We start from the raw sequence: 27,252 nt of genomic DNA, 5'->3' as shown, positions 1-27,252 counted from the left end.
AGAGGTGCAAATAAAATAATACGCGATTACAATACATCTTTTATTCCCGTCCAAACGTTATATACACTCAGTTTCTTGTCGGTCTGGCCATGCGGAACATCCTGGTTGCGCCCAACTTCTTTCGTTGTATGAAAGAACTTTTAAAAAGGGATTCCAAAGCAAACTTACTGTATCCAACACGAACGGTTAACTCGTACGTTGAGCAGTCAAATTCACATAACGGTAAACAATTGTAACATGTCTATTGGATTTCACGATCCAGCTGATCTTTCGCCTGCAGTGATCAGATGCTTTCTGATCACGCTCCACACCGACTTGATGTCTTTGTTGATCACGTCATTCTCGGTATACAAGAGACAGTTTCACGCGATCATCGGATCTGGTTCCGAGTATCAACCCCCTCCCCCGGTTAATAGGTATCGCACACTTGAACAGACACACTGTTTACTAGAGGCAATTACCTCCTGTTTATTGCCAGTGGCTGCCGCATGTCGTTAACCGCATATTACTGGTGGATCCTACGTAGCATGGGGATACTCTAATATTTTACCCACTGGTTATATACATTCACTATTCAACGAGAACATCGTTAAGGCCGTCATGTGGTTGGTGTTTTTGTATATTTATGGGTCATTATTTAGTGGCATTCCTACACTAACAGAACTATGATATGCGGAACTAGTAAGCAAGACAAAAAGAGATGTCACATGACTGTTATATCACCGAAATTCATGAGGGCTCGCAAAAAACGCCTTGGCAGCGGTATTGTTCAAGACGTTCGACATATGAGGTACTCCTTATACAGTTTATCCTTCACAGGAGAGGAACAGACATGAATTCAAACGTGCAATAAATAAATAAAATAACATTTCTGCTTATTTCGGTATGTACAAACATATCTCTGCCTATTACTTGTTAGATGAAATAGTACCTATTTCAAGTATAATCAAACATCTTATAATGTTGAATCACCACTAGGATTTTTATCTCTCTCGTAATCAAAATATACATATCTTTTAGTTCGATGCTCTAACAAGTGAAGTGAAATGAATGTAATATAATACAGCAGAGCATTCGCAGAATAACTGCGGTGTAATATTCTTGATATTCCTTTGACAGTTCTTGATACGTATCAGTGGAAACCCGTGACATTTCACGCCTCTGCTACCAGTGTCAAGGTGACATCTCAGACAATAAATATTCATAATGAGATAGAAATATATCGAAGGAAGAACAAAGGAAAAGAAGTGACAGCGCAAAGAAGCGAGAAAGAGGTCCCCCATCCATAAAATGTTTCAGTTGACGCTATTATCGGACACCCCGCACCTTGGCCAATGCTAACTTTCCAGCTTTCGCTAAACACAAACATTTCTGAATAAACAAATGAAAAGTTTTGCTAATTACAGTAAGTGTAATTCGTATAAACTCATTTATACTGCAGTTAGTATTGTAGTTAAGTTTTGATTATAATTTCCGATTTAAATGATCATCTAATTTGTAACATGGATTGACGATATCCATTGCACGCTTTACCACCTGATAGGACAAAATTTATTTGTGCAATGCAAATATGCATAAGATTGTATCCGTCTTTATTCAACTATTTTATTATATATAAGAAACGTTAGTAGGAAGCCAAGGTACCAAGAGATATAGCAAAGACTTTAAATATCCTTTAACGTTCTTAATCCTTTAACGTTCTAAACTGCGTACGTTCTTAACGTACGCAGTTTTAAAATGAACTGTTTCAGATTAGTGACTGGATGAAGTTCAGGAATAATAGCAGTTAGAAGAAGCCTACGAATAGTATTATTCGTCATAATAAGAAACTTGGACTACGAAATTGATGACTTGTTAAACTGATATAAATAGAGAAGAGTTTGTAATCGTATAGGCGTATGATTGCATGGAGAAATTAAAATTATGAAGTTATTTAGATTTTTAAAGTGAGCTACTGTTATCGGCGATATTATTACGAAAATGTAAAATGAATATTTTTATAATTTTTATAAAGCAATTTTTTTTTAATAATTTTTTCTCAATAGCTTTCTGAAGAAACACGTTCAGAAACTACTAGGAGCAACGGGATGTTGGATTTAACTACAAGATCGGTGATTTTCAGAATACACACTATTATCAACTAGCTAAAACCACTGTGTGGGAATAACTATTTATCCTTGACAGGGAAACTGAAATTAAGGGGGGGGGGGATGAGTGGTGAAAAGAAGAGCAACTCTTCATGTATCCAGAAATGATTTGCACTCGGGATCTGGAAGGGGGGGGGGTGTACGTCAAAAACGGAAGCTTTTTTTTTTTTCAGTTTTCTGCGTTCTAGCTCGTACCCAAGGGGAAAGGGGAGGGGTAGAAGGGTGATGAGTTCTGTTGTGACGAGTGCGGAAGCTCGGTATCTATATGAGATCAGCGGTGTAGAACTAAAGACATCTAGCCACCGGAGCACAAGTGCGTGAAGATCCTTCTCCTCCCTTCCAAGTTTTTTTTTTTTTTTAATAATGCCATCAGGATTTTCATGTGTCTAAGGATATCTGTCATGCACGCGACATTTTACGGCAAATGCCGCGATCAGTATATCTGCAAGTAGTTCCGCACAAAGACAAATGACGGAGTGAAGAAAAAAAATAAATAAAGTCCCTATCTTTTGTATTTTCTCTATAGAAGGCGTAACGTGGCCTTTCTCATATACGAATTGGAGGTTAGCCAAAGGGCTTTCTTATGTTTAAAGAATCGACCCGTTAAGCAATCACATCCTTGAATGGCATCTCCTTTTCTAACAGTAATGAATTTTTGTATTTAAACTACAACTGAGACTACATTTAAACTACGTGTGCGCACGCGCAAGAAACACCCTTCATTTTCTGTCAATAATTATCAACATACCATAATGCATATGAAGTGATTTCTCTTTGGCATCAAGAGTTTATTAGCCATATAAACTGCAGAAGATTAAGAATTATTCTGGTTTGAAGAAAGAGAAATATTTCTATTATTGCAAGTCACGGGAAGTGACTCAGACAAAACTTTCAAAACGAATATTCAAACTTCAGCTTAAGACAGTAGCCTACGGCTCTGAAAAGCAGACGACACAAAAACTAATAGCCAAATACCGAGTAAGGCAGATAAAGACTTCCTAGTACAGTATTTATTAAATTTTGTTTGCCACAAAAATGGGCGATCTCATTTAGAAAAGCAACATATCCAGACATGGTAAGTTATTTTATAATGGCTGACAACACGATATTTAATTAACATGCAAAAATAAGAATTCCAATTTTGGAAAATTAAACACATAATGAGTTTTGGTTAGCATTTCTGCAACAATAAATATTGGAATTTATTCGTTTTTGAAATCTATAATACTGTGCTTATTCAGAAAATCAAAACTTCGCTGTTTTAACTTACTTTTTTTTTGTTTCATTTAAGCAGCATCATATAAATATGAACATTCATGTCAGCGTGTAATTTATGAAACGTATACATGGTGTTCAACACATTAACAATGACATGTATAATTGACTAATAGGAATACTTATTGCCACTTTTTTTTTTTTTTTTTTTAGACTATCTGTTTATTATTACCTTCAACAAACAACATTTCCTCTCTATTTACTCAAGTGTAGTAGTATTAGAGCATGTGCAATGATTTATATCGGAAGAATTTCTCGCCTGCAGCATTTTTTCGCCCGGAACCGTTATCCTCTGTCATTCACCCATCGGCTAACGCAAACGAGGGTCCACGAAAAAAATAAATAATAATAAATAAAAATCTCTCGCGTCACCCAAGTTTACAACTGCACGCTCTACTTGCGAGGGAGGGGGTAAAGTCAGGCCGGAAGAGAGGCAGGAAGTGAACGAGGAAAAGACGTGCATCTCTCACAATTGCGCAGATGATAAGGCTGCGTGTCATTAGTCCGCCCCCCCCTCCCAACGCGTTGTTCTTGCCATCAGAAAGTGGTCGTGACAAAGGAGATTAAATCTGGTGTTTCCCTTTCTCTAAGCAAACCCCATCTCCTGTCCCTCTATAGGAAGACGGTGAGGGGGGAGGTTAGTGATCACACACGGACGAACAAATTGTTTCCACATGTCATACTGACACATGATGATGATGGGAATACAGAGAGAGGCAAAATCGTGTGAACGATCTCCAGATCCGTTAGAAATGTTATCACGATACTGGTGTACCAACCCAGGAAGCTGTCATGAGCGCTTTAACTGAACATTAGTTAGCTCATCATCTACTTTAAATGGGAAGTCTTTCTCTAATATTAATTATCTCATGTATATCTTGCTTTATTTTAAAACTATTAATCTTTTTCGTTTATGACGGTATGGGAGCAAAAATATAGTAATTACTAACCATAAGTGATTTGTATGATGGCTGCCGATTTTATTTATTTTGTAAAAACTGTCACATGTAGAGAACTAACTAGTTGCATTTCATTAATTTTGATCGAAGTTTCCCCGCCTCTGTGTTCAAATTAATGAAAATATTTTCATTTTCACATAAGTTATACTTAAGATATAACTGAATGGTCAAAGATGAATTTTTTTTTTTTTTTAAAATAAACAAATCCGATATTCATTTCAAGGAGTGTTTGCTAGGTCACAGACATGGCGGATGGAAATCGGACAAACAACGTAAAAATAAAATAAATACTGCATTTTATCCAAAATAAAATATGCACAGAAATGACCACAAAATGTTGCACGCATTTATATTTTAAAAATACTTATTTTGTGGTTAAAATAATGGGTAAACTTATTCTAATATACTGTGTTATAATCTGTTAGATGAAAGTTTAATTTATGAATATCCAACTTTTAATCATATAACAAAGCAAAAGAGGACAATTTGAAATACTGTATTTCAAACCCTTTTTATATAAACTTTAATATTTTAATCAAGCTTGCATAACTGCATTACCAATCACTCACCACTGCAGTACGTTTTTGTTAAAAACAGAGAGATGGAAAGGAAGCAGTACAGTACATATGCCTAATAATCATAAATTCAGCAACTATAAATTGCCATAGAAACCTTATAAAGTTCAAAATTTCTTTACGAAACTTCTACACCTTAAAAACGACAGCCTGAATTATTCATAACGCTACACAAATATCTATTTTCTTGAACTTCCAAAATAATTCGTCCTTTACTTGACGGAGAGCTACTTTTCAGGGATGCTGTATCTGCCTTAGTCTGTTCATACTTGCATGACTGCAAGTAGGGGTTAAACAATTTCCACAATATTAGAAGAATAGTGTGTAATTCAATTGGTGTTTGAATTACAGTAGTATCCAGCGTCGTATTTAGTCGGAAGACTCACAGGGAGGTCGGCTGAGGAGACAGATTCACAGAACCTTGAGATGTCACAGTTTTGAAGTACTACCGCAAAACTGATGCACTCATAGCAGTGACTCTTAAGCCACGTACTACTTGTAGCAGTAAGTAATTGACCTACTCTTATTACAAGAATGATTAGGACCAAAAATTCGACCTGCTATTACTTCGATTCTAAGTCGGACATTATCTGTCCATTACGTTATTCGAAAGTAAAGAACAATAAGTGTCATATTTCTTCTGTTTATTATTTGTCTTCTCACACTTCTATACTATTAGGTAGCGCTAATCAAATCTGAATACAGTTGTTTATTCTTTCTGAAGAGTAGCCTAACTGCAATAAATAAAATAAAAAAATTTGGAGGGGGTGGAAACGCCTCCTCTACAGATCAAATCATGCAAACAATTTCTACCAAACTGGAATATAGCAGCATATACCAGTTTGCTTTTCAGTTTAAAATGAAGAGGGTTGCCTCCCCTTCTCTGCAGACACTTAAGACAGGTCATAATGCAACCTTCCAAACTGCTAGAATATAGTTTTATCTGGGAAATTCAACCTGATCAGATAATTCCTCTTCGAACACTTACACACATCATATTGTTCAACCGTTTTGGACAAAATCTGGAATATATCATTTCATGAGATCCCATAAGAATTTATCTCATTTAAAAAAAAAAAAGGGGGGGGGGGAGCCGGTACCTGGGAAAGTAGAAGGATGATTGCAATTTAGAAGATGATGTTTTAGTTAGAGCATGTAAATTCGAGCAATACCGCAACAGCAGAAATAAGAGTGCCACTAATTATGAAAAATAATATCAGTCAAGTCCTTCCTCCAATGGGTGGAGGGAAGGAGAAAGGATAAATGAATCTTGAAGTGGGCACTACGAGATGCTTCTCGCCTGAGGTGGCATTTGGTGTAGAACAGGCTCTGCTTAAACGAGTATCTTTGTCCAATCTATACGAGAAAAGTTTCTTAAATATTACACCATCTCTTTTTCAAGATCATATGACACTTATATAATAAGATCAAGCAGCTGAAACAACAAGAGAACAGTAATTAAAGAATTAATTGGAAAACAGCACATAAAACGTCTAAAGCTGTCAGTCGAATTACAGATGACATTAAGTAAAAAATAAAATCGAAATCACAGAACATCATTTTCAAATAATTAAGAAATAAAATATTAAACGCTACATATCTTCCATTAAAATTTCAATTAGTTATTTTAATTGCTTTTAAAATAACTCGATTTTTTTAATAATGTAAATTAATTTCACTTACCAATTTAGTTGTTTAATTTAGCGAGGGGAAGTTATAATATCTCAATAACAGAAAAGAGCTGCTAGCATATCCAAAGTTGGAAAGAAAAAAAAAAGCATACAGTGATAAACTCAAGTTTAGGGTTCTAAATAAGCGGTGTGTGCGCGCGCGCGTATATATAACCATCGCTATGTCTATTGTGAATATATATTATTCCCCCAAAGCAGCAGTGGTAGCTGCTATATTATTAATGCTTAATTCTTTGTTTTGACTAAATTGGATATTTCTGATTATTATCCATCTTGTAATACGAATATCTTTTCCGTTTCGGTGTAAATGTTATTATAACAAATGAGTTACATCTTAAACATTACTTAAAATTTTCTCCTAAGAAATTTCCCAGGTGATATTAACGTCGGCTGGGACGACTAATGGATGGCATCAACGCTATGAGAAAAAACAGTGAACGTGAATTCAACTTTAAATTTAGCAGATTTGTAACAGATAAGTTTCATTACTTTGTGTGAAACCATCGCTGTGCCTATTGTAAGCGTCAAGCATCTCGGAAAAAAGCTGTTTTGTCTAGAGCAAAATTCTTGGATTAGTTATCTTTTACCCCGCCCACACATGATAATATGTTACAGGTTTGCAACCGTTCATTCGTGGAATTTTTTCGGTTTTTTTCTCTTGATAGCCTAGAGAACAGATTAAAATATTAAATAACGAGATAGGAACAAAAATTTACGTTGCATTGTGCTGCTGATACGAAGAAAAATATACCGATTGATCTGCCCGGTGACATTTAAAAAATTTCTTTTTTTTTTCTTTCTTGTGTCACGCTTTTGGAGTTTGTGATTTCATTTATTAAGAAACATGAATTCTCCCCACTAACCCAACAATTGGACCACTGCATCTTTAATTGAGAAATTTGGGATAAAAAGATAAAAGCAAAAACTAAATAACTGGAATGAAGACGTTATGTCTGAGATGGAAAAAAAATTCGAAGAAAGAAAGAAGCACTTGCATAATAATGATTGCTCGGGTTTGCTAAATGACTTGCCAAATCAAGGAGAGCAAACAAATTTCCGAAAAAAAAAAAGCTATCATCTTGAAACAAGCACAAATATGAGTTATTCTAGGGGATAAAACAAAGGAATAACGAACCACCTACTAACGACTACATGGAAAGTTGTTTCGTGCTACTTCGTAATAACTAGTGAAAAGGTTCGCATGCAGCGTGACCATGTTTCATGCGCTAAATTCGATACGCAGCAGTAAATGATTGCAAAAAACTTCCCGTGGTCTAATTGTAAAAGAGCGTTTCTTTGATAAACAATGCCACGTATGGTCAAACACACAGACAGGACTGACACTAAGAAAGAAAAATGACGTTCGAACAGTACGAGATAGACATGAAGCGACTTCTTTGGACGAACAGAATTAGTCCGGAGTATCTCATAATCCCCGAATGGAAGGACAATTTATTCCTTCATCCATATAAATATTTGAATTCCGCTTTAACTTTCACACCGCTTTCAAGATTTTGGTAGCCGCCATCTTAAAACGATCAAAGAAATTTCTCTCCTATTATTCTGAAAACCACTCCATCATAGGCTTTTCCACCCCTTCCGCCCTCTACAGTAGGTTGCGTACGCCAGTCTGTCACACACTTGTCAGTTCCGGTCCAGTTAACAAAAAGGAATAACCCACAATAGGTGCCAAAAATAAAATCTCGTGTAGGCAAAAACAATTCCCTGTTCAAGAAAGTTCGGTAATCAGTGTGACCCCTCCGATGGATGGAATTTAGAGGTGGGAAGTTTTGATGTATAAGTAGATGGATTAGCAGCAAATACCGGATTTGGTAGACAAATAGAGCAAAGTGAATAACTGCATAGAAGTAGCTTCTAGTTATATAACAGGGTCAAACTGTTGCTTTATTTACAACTTGTGTCTGAGGCGGAATAAGCCTACTTTGAAGGTTTATTCCGCTTCAGACATTCTCACCCTCCCCCTACGTCCGTCTTTCCATGCTATGTTTGCTATGTAAAGTGACGCAAACGGATGCGGTGGTCATCGGTGCTTTGCCCACTGTTTAAATTTCAAGTAAATAAGGAGGAAAATCCGCCGGAGCTTCTCACGGCTATGTATTCATATTACTTACTTCCCTAAATAAAAACTGTACAATGCGTGCTAACATCACGTTATGAAACCTTTCGTTTCAGTTCGATGTCGAAAAGATTTATTTATTTATTTTATCTGTAGCTCCCACCCACGAAAGGTTTTTAAAACCTATTCTATATTCGTACCGTAGGTTGGCGAATGATTTTTCCCCGTTTTTATTTTTTAAATCTCCCCCCCCCCCCCAAGTCCGGAAACACTGCTCTAGAGATCAAACAAAATTTTCTTAAATCACCTCGTGTCTCCAACAGAAAAAGACCAGGAGATGAACTTCGATCTCTAACATTCACAAACATCCATGCCCACAACGGGATTCGAGAACCTGTAGCTTGTTGGCTGGAGAAGGGATTCACTAACCACTCGGCCAATCAGGTCGGCAAAGTGTTTACACACACAGTAAAAAAAAAAAAAATTGCATGAAAAGATGGGAGAACCGGGGGATAAAAAGTACAGTATTATAAATGAAGGTTATATGCTGTTATTCAGATCATTTGCACCGTCATTCCATCAACGGGCATGATGACGCAAAACTTTCTGCATTTTGAACATAAAGACGAAAAAAGAAAAAAAAAAAAACACCTTCTTTGAAGCTACACCTTTTAGACAGATTTCAGTTTTTTTATGTGCAAAAAGTTTTAATCTATTTGTATGGGAGTTTCTCGAAATGTACAAAACCTCTGCATATAATCATCCATCTGGACGGAAAATAATTGCAATCTGGACGAACAGATTTTAGTGAAATCCAGTATATGAAATATACTGGATTTCACTAAAATCCACTCAACTCAATTTTAGTTTGCACAGGGAAAATGTTTCGAACTGAAACAAAAAAACGCCGCTCTTTCAGAAGTGAAAATGAATAAGGTTTGACATGCTAGTGAAATGCGTTTCGAATCAGCAATTTTGAATATTAAAACCATATATATTGTCATAATCCAACTCAAATCAAAATTCGAATGGAACTTTGGTCTTATTAATCAAAGAACGAATCCTGTCTAGGACGCGAATAACCTTTACAAGGTTTTTTCAATGAAGTTAGTAAGCCGGTTTCGTATGAAGTAGACTTTTTTTTTTTTTTATTCCCCCAGAAACTCAAGTTTCCATTCTACAAACAGGCAACTCAGTCAAAATACCACCCGCAGTTAATGGATAATATTAACGTCAGAGATTTGGTTGTTTCAATCGTAAATCCAAAAAACGCATCCAAACGATAAATTCACATTTATTTTTGCAGGCGATAAATAAATGAATTTATCGCCTAGTGTAATACCACCACCTTGTTTACTGAAGATCCGAAATAACACTATCACTCCTTGGAACGGTTTTCCCCTCTTTTGTATCCTTGCAAATGCAAAACGCTCTACAGCTTTAAACAAAAATTGGGATGGTTCGACAAAGATCCTGGCTTGGCCGATTCCACTAAAATCTGTCCAGAGTTGCAGAATACCTTATACGTACGAAATGCATTGTAGCGAAAACAATTTAAAGAAACTATTGCAAAAGCCATAAAAAGATGTTTCGCATAGAGAATAATGAATAACTACTCACAACAACTGAACTTATCGGCCACAGGGTACATTTCATAAAATACGTTAAAGTTTATATATAATATTCATCAAAGCTTGATTTGCTTCCTCAGGCTTAAGAAAAGGCTGGTTATATTCCACTAATTCGAGCCCTACCCAAGGGCCTATGAGTTGTGGAAATACTTTCTGAAAATGAAAGTTGTGCCAAACAAAGCGGCCTTTTGCAGCTACCCAATTTTTAATCCATCTAACTCGAGTGCTTCTAGATATTTTTTCAATGTTTTAAGGATGGCACCTATTATTATGGGAACAACTTTCGTTTTCTTTTGCCAGATTCGTTCAACTTCGATTTGCAATATCATCAATGTATACGCTATTTGGATTCTAACTGAATGGATTTTGCTGAAAATTGATATTAGGAATAGTAACAAAAGTTTTCAGAAATTCAATTTTCTTTCAGATTGGGCTATCTGAAGGAGGGACAAAATATTTTAAAATTTTATACAGCGATAACTTTGAAAAGATACAATTTAATGAAATGTTTGGCTTAAAGATATAACATACAAAAGATGATCGTGGAGCTCACAATTTGGTTTCAATCCAATCATTTTAGCTGGCAATAATTTTGAACGAGATGGGTGGAATTTGGTTTTAGGATCTTAATTAAAATTTTCAAGCCATTTCAATTCTGTCTAGCTTCCTTGTTGTGGCAAATTAGACAAAGGAAAAAAAAAAAGTGATGCTGTTCTTCTAGTATTAACAATCAGAACCAATATCAAATGCAGATGTGATTGGCATCACTCTGACTCTCTACCATCTCTTGTTTTTTGCGGCTGGTTGTGGTTGGCCGAGTGGATAATATACTCTCCAACAGGCTGCGAGTTCGAATCCCACTTGACATGGATGCTTGAGAGCCTTTAAGTAGCAGATAATATTCGTTGTCTGGTGTGAGATCCCCACCCTACATAAGATAATCCTGTACTGGCTTGATCTCTAGGCAAGCCTGGCTTCTGACTAAATTCTCTACAACCTCAGACTTCAGCAATCGAATCGCTCATATACAAGATAGTCCACTTAATTTCATGTAATCTTTGGGCAGGTTACTTTGATATATCACCGTTGCTATTTCAGAACATATTCAGAATAAGTTGACTCACCTAAAGTTTTTAATTCAATGAATAAACGAATTAAAACATGCAATGCCCTATGAATGATTCTAACAGCCCAAAATCGAGGTTTCCGATTCCCCCCCCCCCTTTTTTTAAAGGATGATGCATGAAGTCATGCAACATCCTTTAATACGCGTGCGCACATCAAATGAGACATAACAAAAACAATAGAAAGTCTAACCTGATGCTCCTAACATGGCAGTTGACTTGAGCACGGAATTCTTACTGAAGGTGGAATTGGAATCTTCCGATCCTATAGGGGTGGTGGCTTCTCCACATTCGGAAAGGCTGCTATCACTTAGAGAAGAAAGAGGAGAGTCAGGGTCTTCAAGAAGAGATGCTTCAGATGGATATTCATACGTGGACGTCAAGCTATCATCAAACTGGATCTTTAACTATATGGATGGGGAAAAAAGAAAAAATAAGACATTGATACATACTGATACAATGTTAACACCAATCTCTGAAATCATGCACTAAAATGAATCCAATAAAATTTATTCATTAAACTACTGTCAAATCTTACAGATTGTCTTCTCATAGACGCCATCTAAAGGACAAGATTTTTTTTTTTTTTTGCCAATGATTTTATTTATCGTTAAGTGAAGTCTTATTTTGTCTTTATAGGACAACTGCCCGTGGCATCTTAAACAACTCATTAGATGAAGGGTGGACAAGTTTCTGCAGACGACCCATATTTAGGCACGTTCGTACAGTATTGCTATGGCAGGATGCACTTTAATGAATGGCATTTAAGATATTTAACTAAAGTTTGTTGAGTAGTTCGATTACTGTGCTTGCATGTGACATTTTTGGTGCAAAAAACAGAAAAATGAAGGAAGGGGGCATAATTAAAATGAATAATGTGACTTTTCATAGCGACTTCATTTCACGAAATTCACTTTGTGTGCGGGGCTTTCGAGCAGAATGATTTTCAAATCATGCCAAAAGCATACGTTACGAACGACGATAAACTAATATAATCTAATAGAAAAAACAATGACGTAACTTAAGTGCGTCTGCGCGCTACGTCCTCAGACCAAGACGGATCATTTCTAAGCATGAGTTTCTCCACTTAGATGCAAATTTTATATTCAAATACTCAATAAGATCCGTTTTTTTTTTTTTTTAATCATTCTAGTGCGATCACCATTAAGTTACGATAACTAATTTTAAGGGTAACAAGGCTACCAAAATGCAACCAAAATAAAATGTGCAGGATTGTATTTTGGTTGCATCATAAAGATCATTTCGTTCCCTTATATTTGACAATACTCTTATCGTCAATCAAGATCAGATGTCAATGTATGGGCTAACTTTCAACTCCGGTTAGCCCTTTTGGCTAAGCGGATTGTGGTTAAATCCTAATCAGAATAGTTTTGTGTGTGGGTGGACATTCTTGGAAATGGACCTGGACCCTGTCTAGGTCCATTTCCAAGAATTCATAATAGTCATACCAATGTGGTGTGACTATTATGAATAATCAAAATTACTGCTATCCATCCTCAAGGAGTGAAGAGGATATTAAGATATCACATGATTAAGTTTACTCATGACGAGCTTCCTAGCAATAACGTAAACAATTTTCATTCAATTAGTCATTTGTCAAGAATATGGTCAGATCTCATATTTCATTCTTCTAAGGTATTTCTGAATCCATCGATCCTCTTTGAGTTTAGTCATCTTCCTGTGATTTTTCCTACTATCAAGTACCTGTTTTGCTAACTTAGCTCTGCTCATACATTCTTGAATGCTAACAAATGGCAGATTTCATCCTGATACAGTATTTTCATGACCTTGCCAGCCTCATACCAATTTCTTTTTTTCCTTTGGCTCAATAGTATTCTTTTTGGTAGGCTATTCGGTGACATCTATTCATATGTTGAACCCATTTGGTTTTATTATAAAGTTGGTTCTTGTTGAAGGTAATAAAATTTTTTACGTCGTTTTACACTAAACTAGGTTTAAAAAAATCCGTTTTTTTAAACATTTGCTGATATTATTCTTTTATTTTATTTTTTCTATCGTCCATGTTTCACTTACATATAACATAAAAGATTTAGCTAAAACAATGACAAATGAATATTCTTAATATTGTTACTTCTTTGTACTAAATTTGGTAAAGATGTCATTATCACATCTATAATTTTGGAACTTAATTTTGTTTGGATCTGTTTCTTCAATACTGCTTATATTAAAGCCAAGACAATTTTAATTAGTAACATATTCAAATGGTTTGTTATTTAGAACTATTCTGCTTCTTACAGAGCCAGTAAGAAGCAGAACTATTCTGCTTCTTACTGGCTCTGTTCCTTTAAAAACCATGAAACTTTTGTTTTATCAGAAGATATTCTCATGCCATATTTGGTAACAATCCTGACCAGGTTGTATAGAACTAACAGTAGATTGTATTCTGTATTCTTATTAGCAATTAAGATGGCATCTGCATATGATAATGGACTTAGCCGGTAATTTGATTTTAATTACATTCCTGTGTTGTTTGCTGATGATGCAAAATTAGGTACAGCAATAGTCAATAAAAATGATGTTGATATTTCAGAGAATGATTTAAACAGACTGACAGTATGGGCAAAGAAAAATGGGTGTCACTTTAATGTGGCAAGGTGCAAGGTTATGCATTTTGGAGCGAAAAGATTACCATATTGGTGAGGCTGTATTCCAGGAACTCGATGAAGCCACTGATTTAGGGATGTTGGTGGATAGGGAGTTGAAGTTCAGAGGGGATATTGCAAAAATGGCTAAAACAGCTCTCAGGATTACATGGTTATTAAAAAACACCCTCCCATGTAGAGAAAAGCAGGTCATCATTCCTCTTTATAAGGCATCATCTGGATTACTGTACACAGATCTGGTCGCCTGGGTTTCTTAGAGATGTGGATGAGGTGCAGTGGATTCAGAGGCGAGTGACCAAGATGGTGATAGGGCTGGTGTCATATGAGGAGAGATTGAAGATTTGTCGGCTATCGAAGCTGGTTGATAAGCGGATAATTGGGGTTGTAGGATTGCTGTGGAAAATATTTTAGTAATATCCATGGAAACTGAATAAGAGTGTGATTAGCAAAGGAATGATGACTAGACTGTCAGAGCAGTTGTGTGCTCTGTCGGCAAATGATTTAAAGACAAAATATGACAGGTATTGAATATGTTTTTGAAATGGACCTCCCGCGAGGAGCCTACGGACTCTACGGAGGTGCCCACATGTAACTAGAGGCAAGCTACATCCTTCCTAACTTCTCTATTTTCATTCATTCTGTAGATGTCACTGGTCCATTATGATATTTTATGTATGTTTCCAACTGCTGTAATTGTAGATATAACTAATTTTTAAGTAATATTTAGGAAGCTTCTTTTTAGATGGAAGATTTTTCATAATTATGAATTCTTTTTTCAACTGTTTTTAAAGTGAAGCCAATATATATATGAGAGACTTTTTTTCTAAATCCTTTTTTTTCTTCTTCTATGGAATGCTTTTCCATACACTTGTTTATTTTCTTTAATTTTTCTCAATATGTATATGCTTCAAAATCGACTGATTACATGCGCATTTGAAGCGACGACAACTGCAGCAAACGGTTGATAGCAAAGCAGTTAGTCTAGATGAGATAAAAGCGAAAATATCACTGCAAAAATGTTCGCATTATATAATAAAATAAGGTACATTTAATGTCAGATAAGTTATTGTAAAATATTACATTAGTCAACTCATCTATGCTTTGATACCAACACTATGATTAGACTCGAATACAATTTCAATGCTTTTATTTTGCACGGGAAACTATTTTCACGACCACTTGCCTCTAAAAGATCAGAGGCCGATGGCTGTCACCACAGACAGGTTTCCCCAGTGTATAATACGTTTTTCTATGTTGCCCATGACATTCAAGGCTATTTCGAAAGTCTTCCCTGTCATTTTTGAAATTTTCTAAGAACTCGCTAATGTCCAATTTAATCACTTTGCTGGTTCAAGAAATGGGGTCATAACGGACTTGTTCTTTCAGGATACTTCACAAGTGACTATGACGTAATATGAAGAAAAGAACCAGAAGGGTATTTCGTTCTCAAAGCGATGACGTAATCTCTTAAATGATCTCATAATCGATTGTCCTCTGAGTAGCATGTAGTTGTGCCATCGTATTGGAAAGATTCCTCTGAACATTAAAAGGCTAGAATTCAAGAATGGTGTGATCGTATCTCTCTCTCGACTTATGGTTAGCTATTGTGTTTAATTCAATGAAGTTCCAACTCCCCAACACGATCGCTACGAAATGGCCTCAAGTATCGCAACATGACTATTCAAAAAATTAGACATTCAATAAATCATGAAAATGACAAAAGAGAATCCAAGAAAGTATCTAAACCTTCCAACCTCTTTGCACACACCTTCACAATATCACCGTTAGATCAGAATGATCACTGTTACTATCTCAAAATACTACAGACTAATGATAATGGTGAGATTTCGTTTTCCACTATATGCTTCAGTAAAATTGCTCAGATAATGTCAAAGGAACGCCATCAAATTAAAGCCAATAAAGCATTGAAGCAGTAAAAAATAAAACGTGAAAACATCAGGTCAAAATTGATGGCGTTCCTTTGACATTATCATTTATTCCCAGTCACCTTCTCCACTGAGATTCCCTTAGCCGAGCTGAGCTAATGTGTCAAAACGTGTTTCCCCCAATCCCTAACAGATATTAAAAAGCATTTCATCATTCAAAAACAAACAAGTATGAATCACGCATGCGTTGGCTGCTACAGCCAACGTGCTTACGTTGATGACTCAGATTTTATGCTTATTTGTACTTGAAACCAAATTGCATGCAGGTGGTAGAAAATGGCATTTCGATTTGATTATTATTATGAGAACATATTTGATGACATCATTTATGTTTAATGAAATGTACTGCTAATTAAAACCATCAAAATTTGAACTTCATTTTATTTATGCTTATATTAAATGTAAGTGGCGCACAAGTTACACTTTTGGAGGTGATAAGCAAAACAAATGTAAGAAACGCCTGAGAATTTTTTTTTTTACATTTCTTTTTTTACTATTATTTATTTCAAAATTTTAATTTGTTGTACAGTTCGACTGTAAAACGAATTTTATCATTATTACTGGGTACGTGACAATACACATCAACTGGATTTTAAATTTAATAAAAAAATTAGTCTCAACGCTGGCCTCTCACGATATTAAAGTCGTGCGTGCAACCCGAGATTCTTGCAGTTCAGCATTTCAGTGGGGTTTATCGAACGTTCACAAAAGATGATGTAATATCAGTGTGAAGCAGTCTGCTTTGCCGCTTTAGTTCGGCTAAACTCCACTTTCCCAAGATAACACCAGTAGTCCATTAATCAGAGCCAATCAATGAAAGTAGAAAGCGTAAGTAATTGATTACCCAAATCCCACCGCGAATCCCACTATGAGACTTTCACTCGTTAACCCCATAATCAACAACGGCTGCGAAAGGATATCACGAAGGACCGTGAGGGTGGATCGGACAGGCGGAGAAAGTTCCGTTCTTAAAAGACGAAGCTGCAGACGTTAATAACGGTTAAGTAAACGTCTCGCGCAGAAGGTCGAGGGAAAATTTATGGGATAAGGGGCCGTAATGTCAAGAATCCCGGAACATACAGTCGGAGAGGAATGGCCGACTGCACAAGTCAATAACCCAGCAACTGATAGAGATTCGTCAGTCGATGTTTCAAGAATGCCAAGAATTCTATAATATGGGTAAATGTTTACGACAGAGGGCACCACATGTCTTTAAGGAACTTTGCATTGGCATAAATAAAAATCCAATCGCCATACGCTCTTCACTGCCAGAAATACAAATGAGACTCCGATACAATAACTTCATAATGCATACAATTTTGTGATACAAAATATTCAACTTTTTTAATTACAATCATTGATAATCGCTAAATTTTTACTGTCAAAGAATCTCAGGAATCGAAATTCTTGAAGGCATTACGAGTATTATTACATGATACTTCTACGGAGTCCCCGATTTCAACACGATAAGCCATTCTACATTACAGGATCCACCGTCTGCTCACACCATCTACTATTCATTATACAAACAGTCAAGTCTGGTTGTTATAAGAGAAGAAAAATCAGGTTTGAGAGAGAGAGAGAGAGAAGCTACCCCCCCCCCCGTAGGAGACCGACCAACCCACCTTCACTTGAAAAAAAAACTCAAGTATTCATCTCGTCCTGTCGAGAATTGAACATCTCTTCTCCAATTGAAGGTCCCATGTCTCGTCATTCTTCCAACTGCACTAGGAGGCGCTATATTATTAATCCCCCCCCCCCATCTCTCATTACACAGCTGGAAAAATGAGGCCGATGACGTTTATATAAAAACACGTTCTGGGTTTCTCATTCTTTCTAAAGGCCTCCTGAAGGTCTCCAAAAGAAATACTTGCGTTACCACTAGTCCATTAACTGCTATATATATGAGTACTGTGAAACCATAAAAAAAAAAAAATAACTTTCCTCAAAGGGCACTCCCCAAACCGGTCGATACAAGTCTCGGCAGGATTTCAGCCGATAATGCGGTGACCCAGAGAAAGTAAGAACAAGGTTACCAACATCGGTCAATAAGAATATGCCAACAAAAGAAAGTAGGGGATCGAACACATTCCTACTTTTTTAAAAGTCGTTAGCGATTTCAGGTGACTCAAAGCAGAATGAAATTACCAATACTCGTGAATTATACATTAAGCTGAAGGTCTTTGTACAAATTACTAATTAACGATATAAGATTAAAGGTTTGATAATATTAAATCTAGTTTATAATTTTTACGTACAGCGCAAATGACAAACCTAATACACGTTGCTTTTTTTTTTTTTAATTTTTTTTTTAAAACAAATCTGTTAACGAGCTATATTAGTAGACTCGTTAGAGTTACCTACATGACACTTTATGGCATTACACCGGACTGTAATGTAGCGCAATTCTCGAAACATGCTGCTTAGAATAACCTGCTATTCCCTTATTTTTGCTGCAGCATATAATAGTTGATAAATATACATTCTTAGTTCTGCTTTTTGTTTATTGTTCCATTTATTTTAGAGAATTTGTTAGATAAGTCTAACTTACTTCATTGCAACTTATTTCATAGCCCCAAACAATTAAAACTAACTTGTTCAATTATTTCATTGTTAATGGCTATAAAATTCAAATGAGTAGTTTTCCTTTATGCCAGAGCTTGTTTTCTTGAAAAACTGACATTGTTTTGTTAGTAAATTCGGTTAATATACAGTTTTTTTTAAATAGATTATCTTTAGTTACTCCACACATCACTTAGCTAATTGAAAGAATAACTTATTTAAATAAAATCTATTCAGATTCCTTCTTTTTGTTGTTTGTCCTTTATTTCATTTATATTTTTCAAAAAAAAAAAAAAAGTTTCTCATGCAGGATAAGAGTGGGATTAACAAATTTCTCAGTTTTATCAGACACTCACTGGAGAAAGCAAGACTTGCAACATACTGATATTGTTAAGTATAGTAATTACAAAACTATGGGGATTGCACATTATCCGAAGAGCAGTAGGTGCATTTAGATTTTTTTTTCTTGTTTAAATTGTTTTATTGAAACCAAAAATGTTAATACTGTCATAACTTTTATTTACGATTGTTAATTCATTGATGATATCAAATTTCGTGAGCTTCCGTAGCTCAATCGATAATGACGACGAACTTCGTTTGAAGAAGATATTGGGGTCAGAACAACTCAAATTCTCCAACAGTAAAAGCTCCGTTAATATAGACAATAGGGATGGGCCAAATGATGACTGCGTGTGCTTATCAATGTAAAAATACACCTAAAGTAAAGGTGCAGAGACAGCTCTATCAGTTAGTCTATTCCAAACTTTTTTTTTTTTTGGCAGAAAGGGTTTCATCAAATACATGAGGGTTAAAGAGTATTAAAAGAAACGCAATAAATGAAAATCTAATATCCAACGGAATAGCACAATTCCAGTTATTGTAAATGATATATATAAATAAATAATGCAAAAAAGTTTAAATAAAAAAAAAAAGCGAATCGTTAAATAAAAAAAAAAGCGAATGTCCTCAGCGATGGCTGAGGACATTCGCTTTTTTTTATATATAACTGATTTGCTATCAACTATGTATTTGCAATAATCGGATTTAATGCGTATTCAATTGATTCCTAAACTAAATTTAATACACATATGAAACATTCTGATGAAAAGTTAATTATATCCAGGTAAAAGAAAAAAAAAAAATCAGGCAGCAGTAAATTAAATGAGATTTGGAGATGGGAATATGAAGATTTGGTAATAAGAGTCAATTATTGCAATTTGTTTTCTTAGTGCGGCAGTAATCTTGAACTTTCAGAACAATTCGTTTTCTTCCTTGTGCCACATCTTAAACAGGAAATCGACTTCTAATATGGATGAGGGACTACATATATGACCGAGGATAACACGTGATGACCTGCTAGCTTCGGGTCCGTCCTTGAAGCAGAAAAGGGCAATAAAGTTTGTGGCGGAGTCAAGGCCAAGTCAACGGCCTCAAGCCTGCTGCTTTCTTTATTGAGTTTTATTAATGACTCTTCTTCTGCAGGCTCCAGACCGTAGCAATCAATTCCCCACTGTTCAATTCCAACGTTCATCGCTGCTGACGGTCGCCAATTCGTCCATAAAACAGCTGGCGACCCCACTACATATAAAGGAGTGTTGTCAATCTGTCACTCTTGGTTTCTAAACCGTTTCCGGCCCACTACGAACATCGGCCTGAGAAATGTGGGTGTTTAATTTCCAGCTGTGCTCCACTTAGCAGAAACCAGATTACAATTTATAAATAATTGGTAATTTTCCTCCTGCATGAACTACAACACTTGGGTGAGATATCTCAGAAAGCAAATGTGGCACTAAACACCAAGAATGGAGGCCTTCTAGTTTGACTTGATGCATTAAGTACATTCTATTTAGTTTGCTTATCTAGAAGTCGAGCGATTTCTTCTTTTTTTTTTTTTTTTTTTTTTTTGGACCTCGCTAACGATCTGTCGTAATCACTTTGACCTTTTCCATTAAAACTGTCGATATCTGAAGATGTGATTTCATCTCTGGGCAGATGCAAAAGTTGAAAAGGGTAAGGTCTGCTGACAGTACGGAGAGTGTTGCAAACGTGTTTTGCCAGGTACGATGACACAAGCAATGACCTGTATACTGGAGCATCGTGCTGGGGCAGCTAGTCGCGTGACGCCCACAGTGATGGTCTCTTCCGTCGGATGGAATGTCTTGGACGTTTCAACCTTGATATCATCTCCGAGGCTTTTCCCAACAACCGTCTTTACCATAATTAAAGCCACTGAAAACAAATCATACGACTAAAGTGTGATCTTTGTATGCCTCCCCCCCCCCCCCATCATTTCGTAACAGCCGATTTCTGAAGTTTAATACACATCTTTACTTTCCGAAGTAATCCAACGTCTACCACAGACCTACAGGCGTAATAAAAGTACAGGTGTCTCGTGAAAAGTACTGCCAAATTTTTAATATTCAATTACATAAATTTTAGTTCATTCAATTTCGGAAAATTTGCCATTAGATTCTATCAATCTATAAAAACATTCGTCCCCCCCCATCCTCTCAACACCATTCCTCAGCTCTACATGCTTCACTGTTAATGTATTTGTCCAGTTAGTTTTGCTATTCTCATCAAAATCAGTTCGATATAATCTTTTAAATCCATAAATGTTACTTACTTTTAAACATTTGAAATACGTATTGTACGCTCACACTTCATAGAACCGGAGCTGGCAATGTGCCAAGAATAGTCAATTCATGCTGAAGGGGGAGAAAGGAATAAAGGATACGCGAATTGGTCACCAACATGCGAAATCACATGCTTTATACGTACATTTTGCAACTGTTGTGCAAGCAAAACAGTTGCCACTTTAAGAACTAGAATTTTCGTGAAAGAAAAGCTAATATTCCGAGAAATAATAATAAACACTCATCCCAAGAAACGCATTGATTACCCTAATATCGGAATGGATTCTCCTTCTGACATGCGCAGAAGTCTCGAAGGGTCTCGCATCTGTGGGCATACATTATCAACTGCCAATGATATAAAAAGTTTAAAAAAAAGATGAAACTTCTAAATCATTAACCTCTCCATCTGCTAAAAGGCAAGTTGAGGTATCATGAACAATAGCTTTTCAGTAATCTATCTGAAGACTTCTTAATCAAATTTTGTTCGAAGTGTTCACTGAGTTAATGGAGTTGAATAGAGAAGTAATTTAGGATCGTATGCGTCTTGCAAAAATAAAAACTGTACATATGATATGGTTAACATTATATCTCATCTCATCCGATTGGTAACGGGTTGAATCCACTAAGAAGAAAGGTTCTCCACTTATCGCAATCTTTAGCCATCTCAATCATGACTCTATAGCTAGGTAGATGTGAACGTTCTTTCAGTAACTTTATCCAAGTACTTCTTGGTCTGCCTCTAGGTCTTTTTCTTCCTATATATCCATTCAGAACTAAATATGGAGGTCTATGAGGGGGCCATTCTCTGAATGTGACCAAACCATCTCAGTTGATGCTTAATGATTGTGTCTATTATATTATCTGGGAAGTTTAAATCTGTTCTGACTTGGTCATTAGTCTTGTGTTGCATCCAGTGGGTGTTATTAATTTTTCTGAGGCATTTCATTTCAAATGCTTGAAGTTTCTTGATTGGTTGTTGAGTTAATCTCCAGGCTTCTGAAGCATAAGTAGCAGTTGGGATAATAATTGTTTTATATAATTTTAATTTTAGACTCGTTGGGATTGTTTTTATTTTTCCATATTTTGTTTAGTTTATTGATGTTGGTCCAACCTAGGTTTAGCCTGTGTTTTACTGTTTCCATGTTGTTGAGGTTACTAGATATAAGACTGCCAAGATAAACAATATTTATTAACTTGTTCCAGCAGGTGATTTTCAAGATTTATAGAAATATTTTCTTCTTCTCTACCTATCTTCATTATTTTTGTTTTATGAAGATTTATTTTCATACCATAAGTTTTACAAGAATCATCTCATCTTCCTTATACCCTCTTTTACCTTGCGGTGTCGAGGGTCCATTGATCATCGGACCTCACTCCGTTTACAGGATAAGGTGGTCAGCCTTATGCCCCGGTGTATCCTATGGCCTGTAGTGTTGAGTTCTCAAGGCCAGTTTGCCTGCTTTGCGGGATGAAAAACCCCAGGATAAACTGGGGGGAAAACCCTGCTGTCCACGCCCAAGACTGGCTAACTTGGCTATGACTGAGAAAGATCCTTCAGCTCCTCACGTCACCGACGGGAATCGAACCTAGGACACTCCTTCCCCAGGCATATGGTTGCGAAGCGCATAGCCAGTAGGCTAACCGCGCGGACTACAAGAATCATTTAAAATATTAATAGTTTTTTCTAGCTGTGGTTTAGAATCTGCTAAAATAATGATATCATCCGCGTATTTTATGTGATTAATATTGGTTCCATTGATTTTTACACCTGGTTCATCAGCTATGGTTTTACAGACTTCTTCTAGGAAGATGATAGAGTTGAGGTGAGGGACGGCATCCCTGCATTACACCTTTCTCGACTCTGAAATTCTCGGTTTTAACGTTGTTTGTTTTAACAAAAGCTTTGGTGGCTCTATAATAATTTGTAATAAATGTTAAAATATGAGAATCCATTTTTACGTTTTTTAGGATAGTAATCAATTTGTTTCTATTAACTGAATCAAAGGCTTGCTTAAAATCTATAAAACACGGGTATATGGGCAGGTTGTATTCCCAATATTTTTCTGCTATATTATTAATGGCGAAGATATGGTCTATAGTGCATCTATGTGGCCTGAATCCTGCTTGGTTTTCCTCTATGTTTTTTTCTGTAAGCACCTGTGTTCTCTTTTATATAATTCGAATGAATAGTTTATAACTATGACTTAAGAGTGTTATGGGTCTGTAATTTTCACATATTATTTTGCCTCCTTTTTTGTGACCGCGCGGTTAGCCTAGTGGCTTTGCGCTTCGCAACCATATGACTGGGGAAGGAGTGTCCCAAGTTCGATTCCCGTTGTAGACGTGAGGAATTTGAGGATCTTCCTCAGGCATAGCCAAGTTAGCCGGTCTTGGGCGCGGTCAGTAGGGTTTTTTCCGCCAGTTTATCTGGCGTTTTTCATCCCGCAAACAGGCAAACCGGCGCCGTGAACATACGCCTCTACAGTCAAAAATATATCCCCCCCCCCAGCGGCAGACCAGGCGACGGGTCGGTTGGGAGTAGTACTAACAAGTAGTCGCATCTAAGTAACACGCGGACCCTGCATAGGAAGCGGGAATAACGCGAAGAAGAAGAAGATTTTGTCTCCTTTTTTGTGAATTGGTATAATAATTCCTGTTTTCCAGTCAGTTGGAATTACTCCAGTATAAAGAATTTGACTAAATAAATTCATTAAGAAATTAATGGCTTCCCTGCCACCATATTTCATCTTTACCTGTAGCTTTTGAAAGGTTTCATTTGGTTTATTGCATTTATAATTTCTGCTGAGGTTATGGATGGTGCCTTTTCATATATCTTTTCTGTTATACTTTCCTCCTCCTGTTCTTTTTGAAATAATGTTTGATAGTAGTCCTTCCAAATTATTTCAATATTTCGTATTGACCCAGTTTCTAGATTGTTTTTATCTTTCATTGTTAATGGTTTACTTTATAGAGCTTAGTTAATTCTTTGATAATTTTGTATACCGTTTTATTATCATTTCTTTTATTAGCTTCTTCGCACAGTTTTGCTTTTTCTTCCAACCAGTTATTTTTGGCAGATATGCACATTTTATAAATTTTGTTTTTAAGATTCTTATAATGTTGTGTATTTTCTTCTGTATTTTTTTTATTTAATATATGCTTCGCGGTCTTGATGCACATATTAAATATAAAAAAACTTCCAAAATTGGTGAACTTCCCAATTTTGGCATTAAAATCTCCCGTCACTATTACTATATCTTTCTTATTGGTCTTGTCTATGAGATCTTGCAACTTATCATAAAAGGTATCGATTTCTTCATCTTCATGTGACTGGTCGGGGGCGTTAACATTATATAGTAAAATGTATAACTATATCGTCCATGTTGGATGAAATATTTCATCTACATAAAAAAATTTTAAAATATAAAATTGTATAAAAATTTTAGATCAGTTTTATACAAGCCGTATAACTATATCCTGTTAAATAAACTACTATTTTGTAAAAAATTCAAGTGCTAGTTATGTCTCCTGAGTTCGATAAGATATTAAGACCCGGGCAGACTGGTAAAAGCAGTAAAACAAGTGCACTCATTAAAATTAGGGCAGTGAATGGTCAGTGCGGATGAACAATACTTGCACACAGGCATATCAACACAGATCAACAGGAAGAAGTGTGAAAGATGAGTATGACCCATGCGGAGAAGAACAAGAACAACTTCCTCTCTAAGAACCCTGCGCAGACTGTACTTTCCAGGCTTATGGTGTAGCTTGTTTGCTCTATGAAATAGCCTGTTTAGAGGCACTCGTGTAGTGTTGTCTACAGAAATGTCTGAGATTGCATTAGTTGTTTTATCAGCAGTCTACAGGAGCGCTCTACTGCGAAAGTATGTAGTGTTATATATATTTCTCGCAACGTGGGTAAAAAAAAAAAATACTTGTCTATGTAGGATGGCCTAACAAGGGTTTTATTTTGGTTATATATTCTAAAGACGAGAGTGGCGATTCATATGCTTCGACATAAAGATAGGAGATGGTCCAAAATGCTCCAAATAAGATTCTAAATGCTTGATGGTGGATGGACATGAACCACCCACTGAAGCGTACCCTCTCGGACAGAAACAGGCTTGGAATCCATAATGGAGTCTTGATCGGATAAGTGCCAGATACACGTGGAACAAAAAGTCTGCACCATCAGGAGGTGGAACTCAGCATGGGTGTGAAGGATGTTCATTACTCTCTGCCACATATTCCACAGCTGGCATTTGGAGCAGTGATGTTAGATTTTATAAGCCAAAAACTTCCAGTCGCTGAAAGTTTTTAATCTGTCTTCAGAACAAGGACTTCTGGATTCAATATCCAATAGTTTCCTTTGACATGGAAAAAACAGTGACATAACTTGGAGGTTCAGCGTACTGGAATACCTATATAGTTTTGATCTTAGAGGAAATCTCCGTAAGGAGATTTCTTCTAAGACAAAAACTATATAGGTCTTACTGCGGGCGTATGTTTGAAAGTAATCAGATTTGTTGTCGCGGGGTATTTGCAGAAGATACTCCAAACTTTGTTGGTTCAGTTATTCTCCACACCCCCCCCCCCCTCATTTTTCCGGATGTCCACAGGTCGCATGGATGTAGTACGGAAGTGGATACCAGTAGTGATGGTCTGAAAAAATATAGTAAAAAAAGCCAATCTGATTTCGCTAATCTGATTAGAAGACCAGAAAGAAATCGAGAGCATATTAAATAATAAAATTATTATTACATGATACTTCCAAGGACTCATCGCGGTAGAGCATTATACTCTACTGCGCTAAGCAGATCTCGCACTACTTAATTTTTCAATTACAACACTACTACTATCAGCGTCATCTACTGTCCATCAACCACCATTAGTATTTTTTTTATCTGTACATTATGTGTGTTCTCACGGCCGATTTGTCTGTATGCGGAATGAAAAACCCTGCTATCTTAATTTCAGATTGGCTAACTCGCCTTCAATTGGAGAAAAAAACAAAGAATCCTCAAGTGACGACGAGAATCGAACTTGGGCCTTTACCAATCGAAGGGCGCAAAACTTCGTTTGTAAAAATTGACATACAAAAATATTTATACAGTCATTATTTTTCTCAGCTAAAATAACACATGCAGAAGAAACGCTTGTTCACAGTATTCACGTAATATGTGCGACCTAATTTGCATCGTTTAATTATAAAAAACTTCAACGTATGCAGTTCTTCCATACAATCCTGAGGCAGTACAAGATTGGACGAACCACATTCCAAGGAATGACATAGTTCCCCTACTCTTTGGGTTATTTGCGAAGCTCTCACCATGCAGAGAATTATTATTACGTCACGGGGAAACAAAAGGAATCAAAATGCGAGACTTAAAAATCCATTCGCGTTGAACATCGTGTCACGTACGATCTGTCAGTTTCATTTTTCCCAGTATTATTTCTTTACCAGTCAAGACTCACCTTGCATTATATACAGAATTTTTATTGTTTTTTTTTTTTTTTTGTCTCCCTTCAGACATGATGATGCGACTTGTCATATTCACCACCAAAACAGGTTCGAACTCCCCTCCCTTCCAACCCCTAGGCAGTAAAACTTTTGATAACGGATGACAGGGGAATATTTTTGTTTCACAAATGGACCACAGAAGATATGGAAGGGAGCCACAGGATTCATAAATATAAACCGTAATTTTATAAACTCTGGTTTCCACGTCTCCCCCCCCCCCCAACACACAGAGAGAGAGAGAGAGAGAGAGAGAGAAGCGTGAGAGGCCGACTAATTGACAGTTCCAGAGCACATCACTCGAGTGCTGTGGGGAAGTGATAATCGGAAAACAAAGTACTGGTGTTATTTATTGCTTTTTTTTTTAAGTTTTCGTCGGTGTCATTTTTATTTGAGTTTTAGAATTAAACAAATCTGAATTGCCCCTATAATCCACAAAATCAAAAAATGAATCGTTTCCACTTTT

General features: G+C 36.3%; 1 protein-coding gene across 1 annotated transcript in view; it reads right to left on the bottom strand.

Moving 5' to 3' along the window:
- Nucleotides 1-27,252, bottom strand: part of LOC150098432 (uncharacterized) — a 126,031-nt gene that overhangs the window by 32,047 nt on the left and 66,732 nt on the right. Inside the window, exon 2 of the mRNA XM_090405040.1 lies at nt 11,673-11,886. Within this exon, the coding sequence (XP_090261166.1) occupies nt 11,673-11,886 (214 nt within the window). The remainder of the gene's footprint in view (nt 1-11,672; nt 11,887-27,252) is intronic.

This window comes from Typopeltis vanoorti, chromosome 15 (assembly GCF_054136105.1).
Source record: "Typopeltis vanoorti isolate ZY-2024b chromosome 15, IOZ_Tvanoo_1.0, whole genome shotgun sequence".
Taxonomy (NCBI): domain Eukaryota; kingdom Metazoa; phylum Arthropoda; class Arachnida; order Uropygi; family Thelyphonidae; genus Typopeltis; species Typopeltis vanoorti.
Note: the sequence above shows the minus strand (reverse complement) of the source record. Positions and strands in the feature narration are given on the sequence as shown.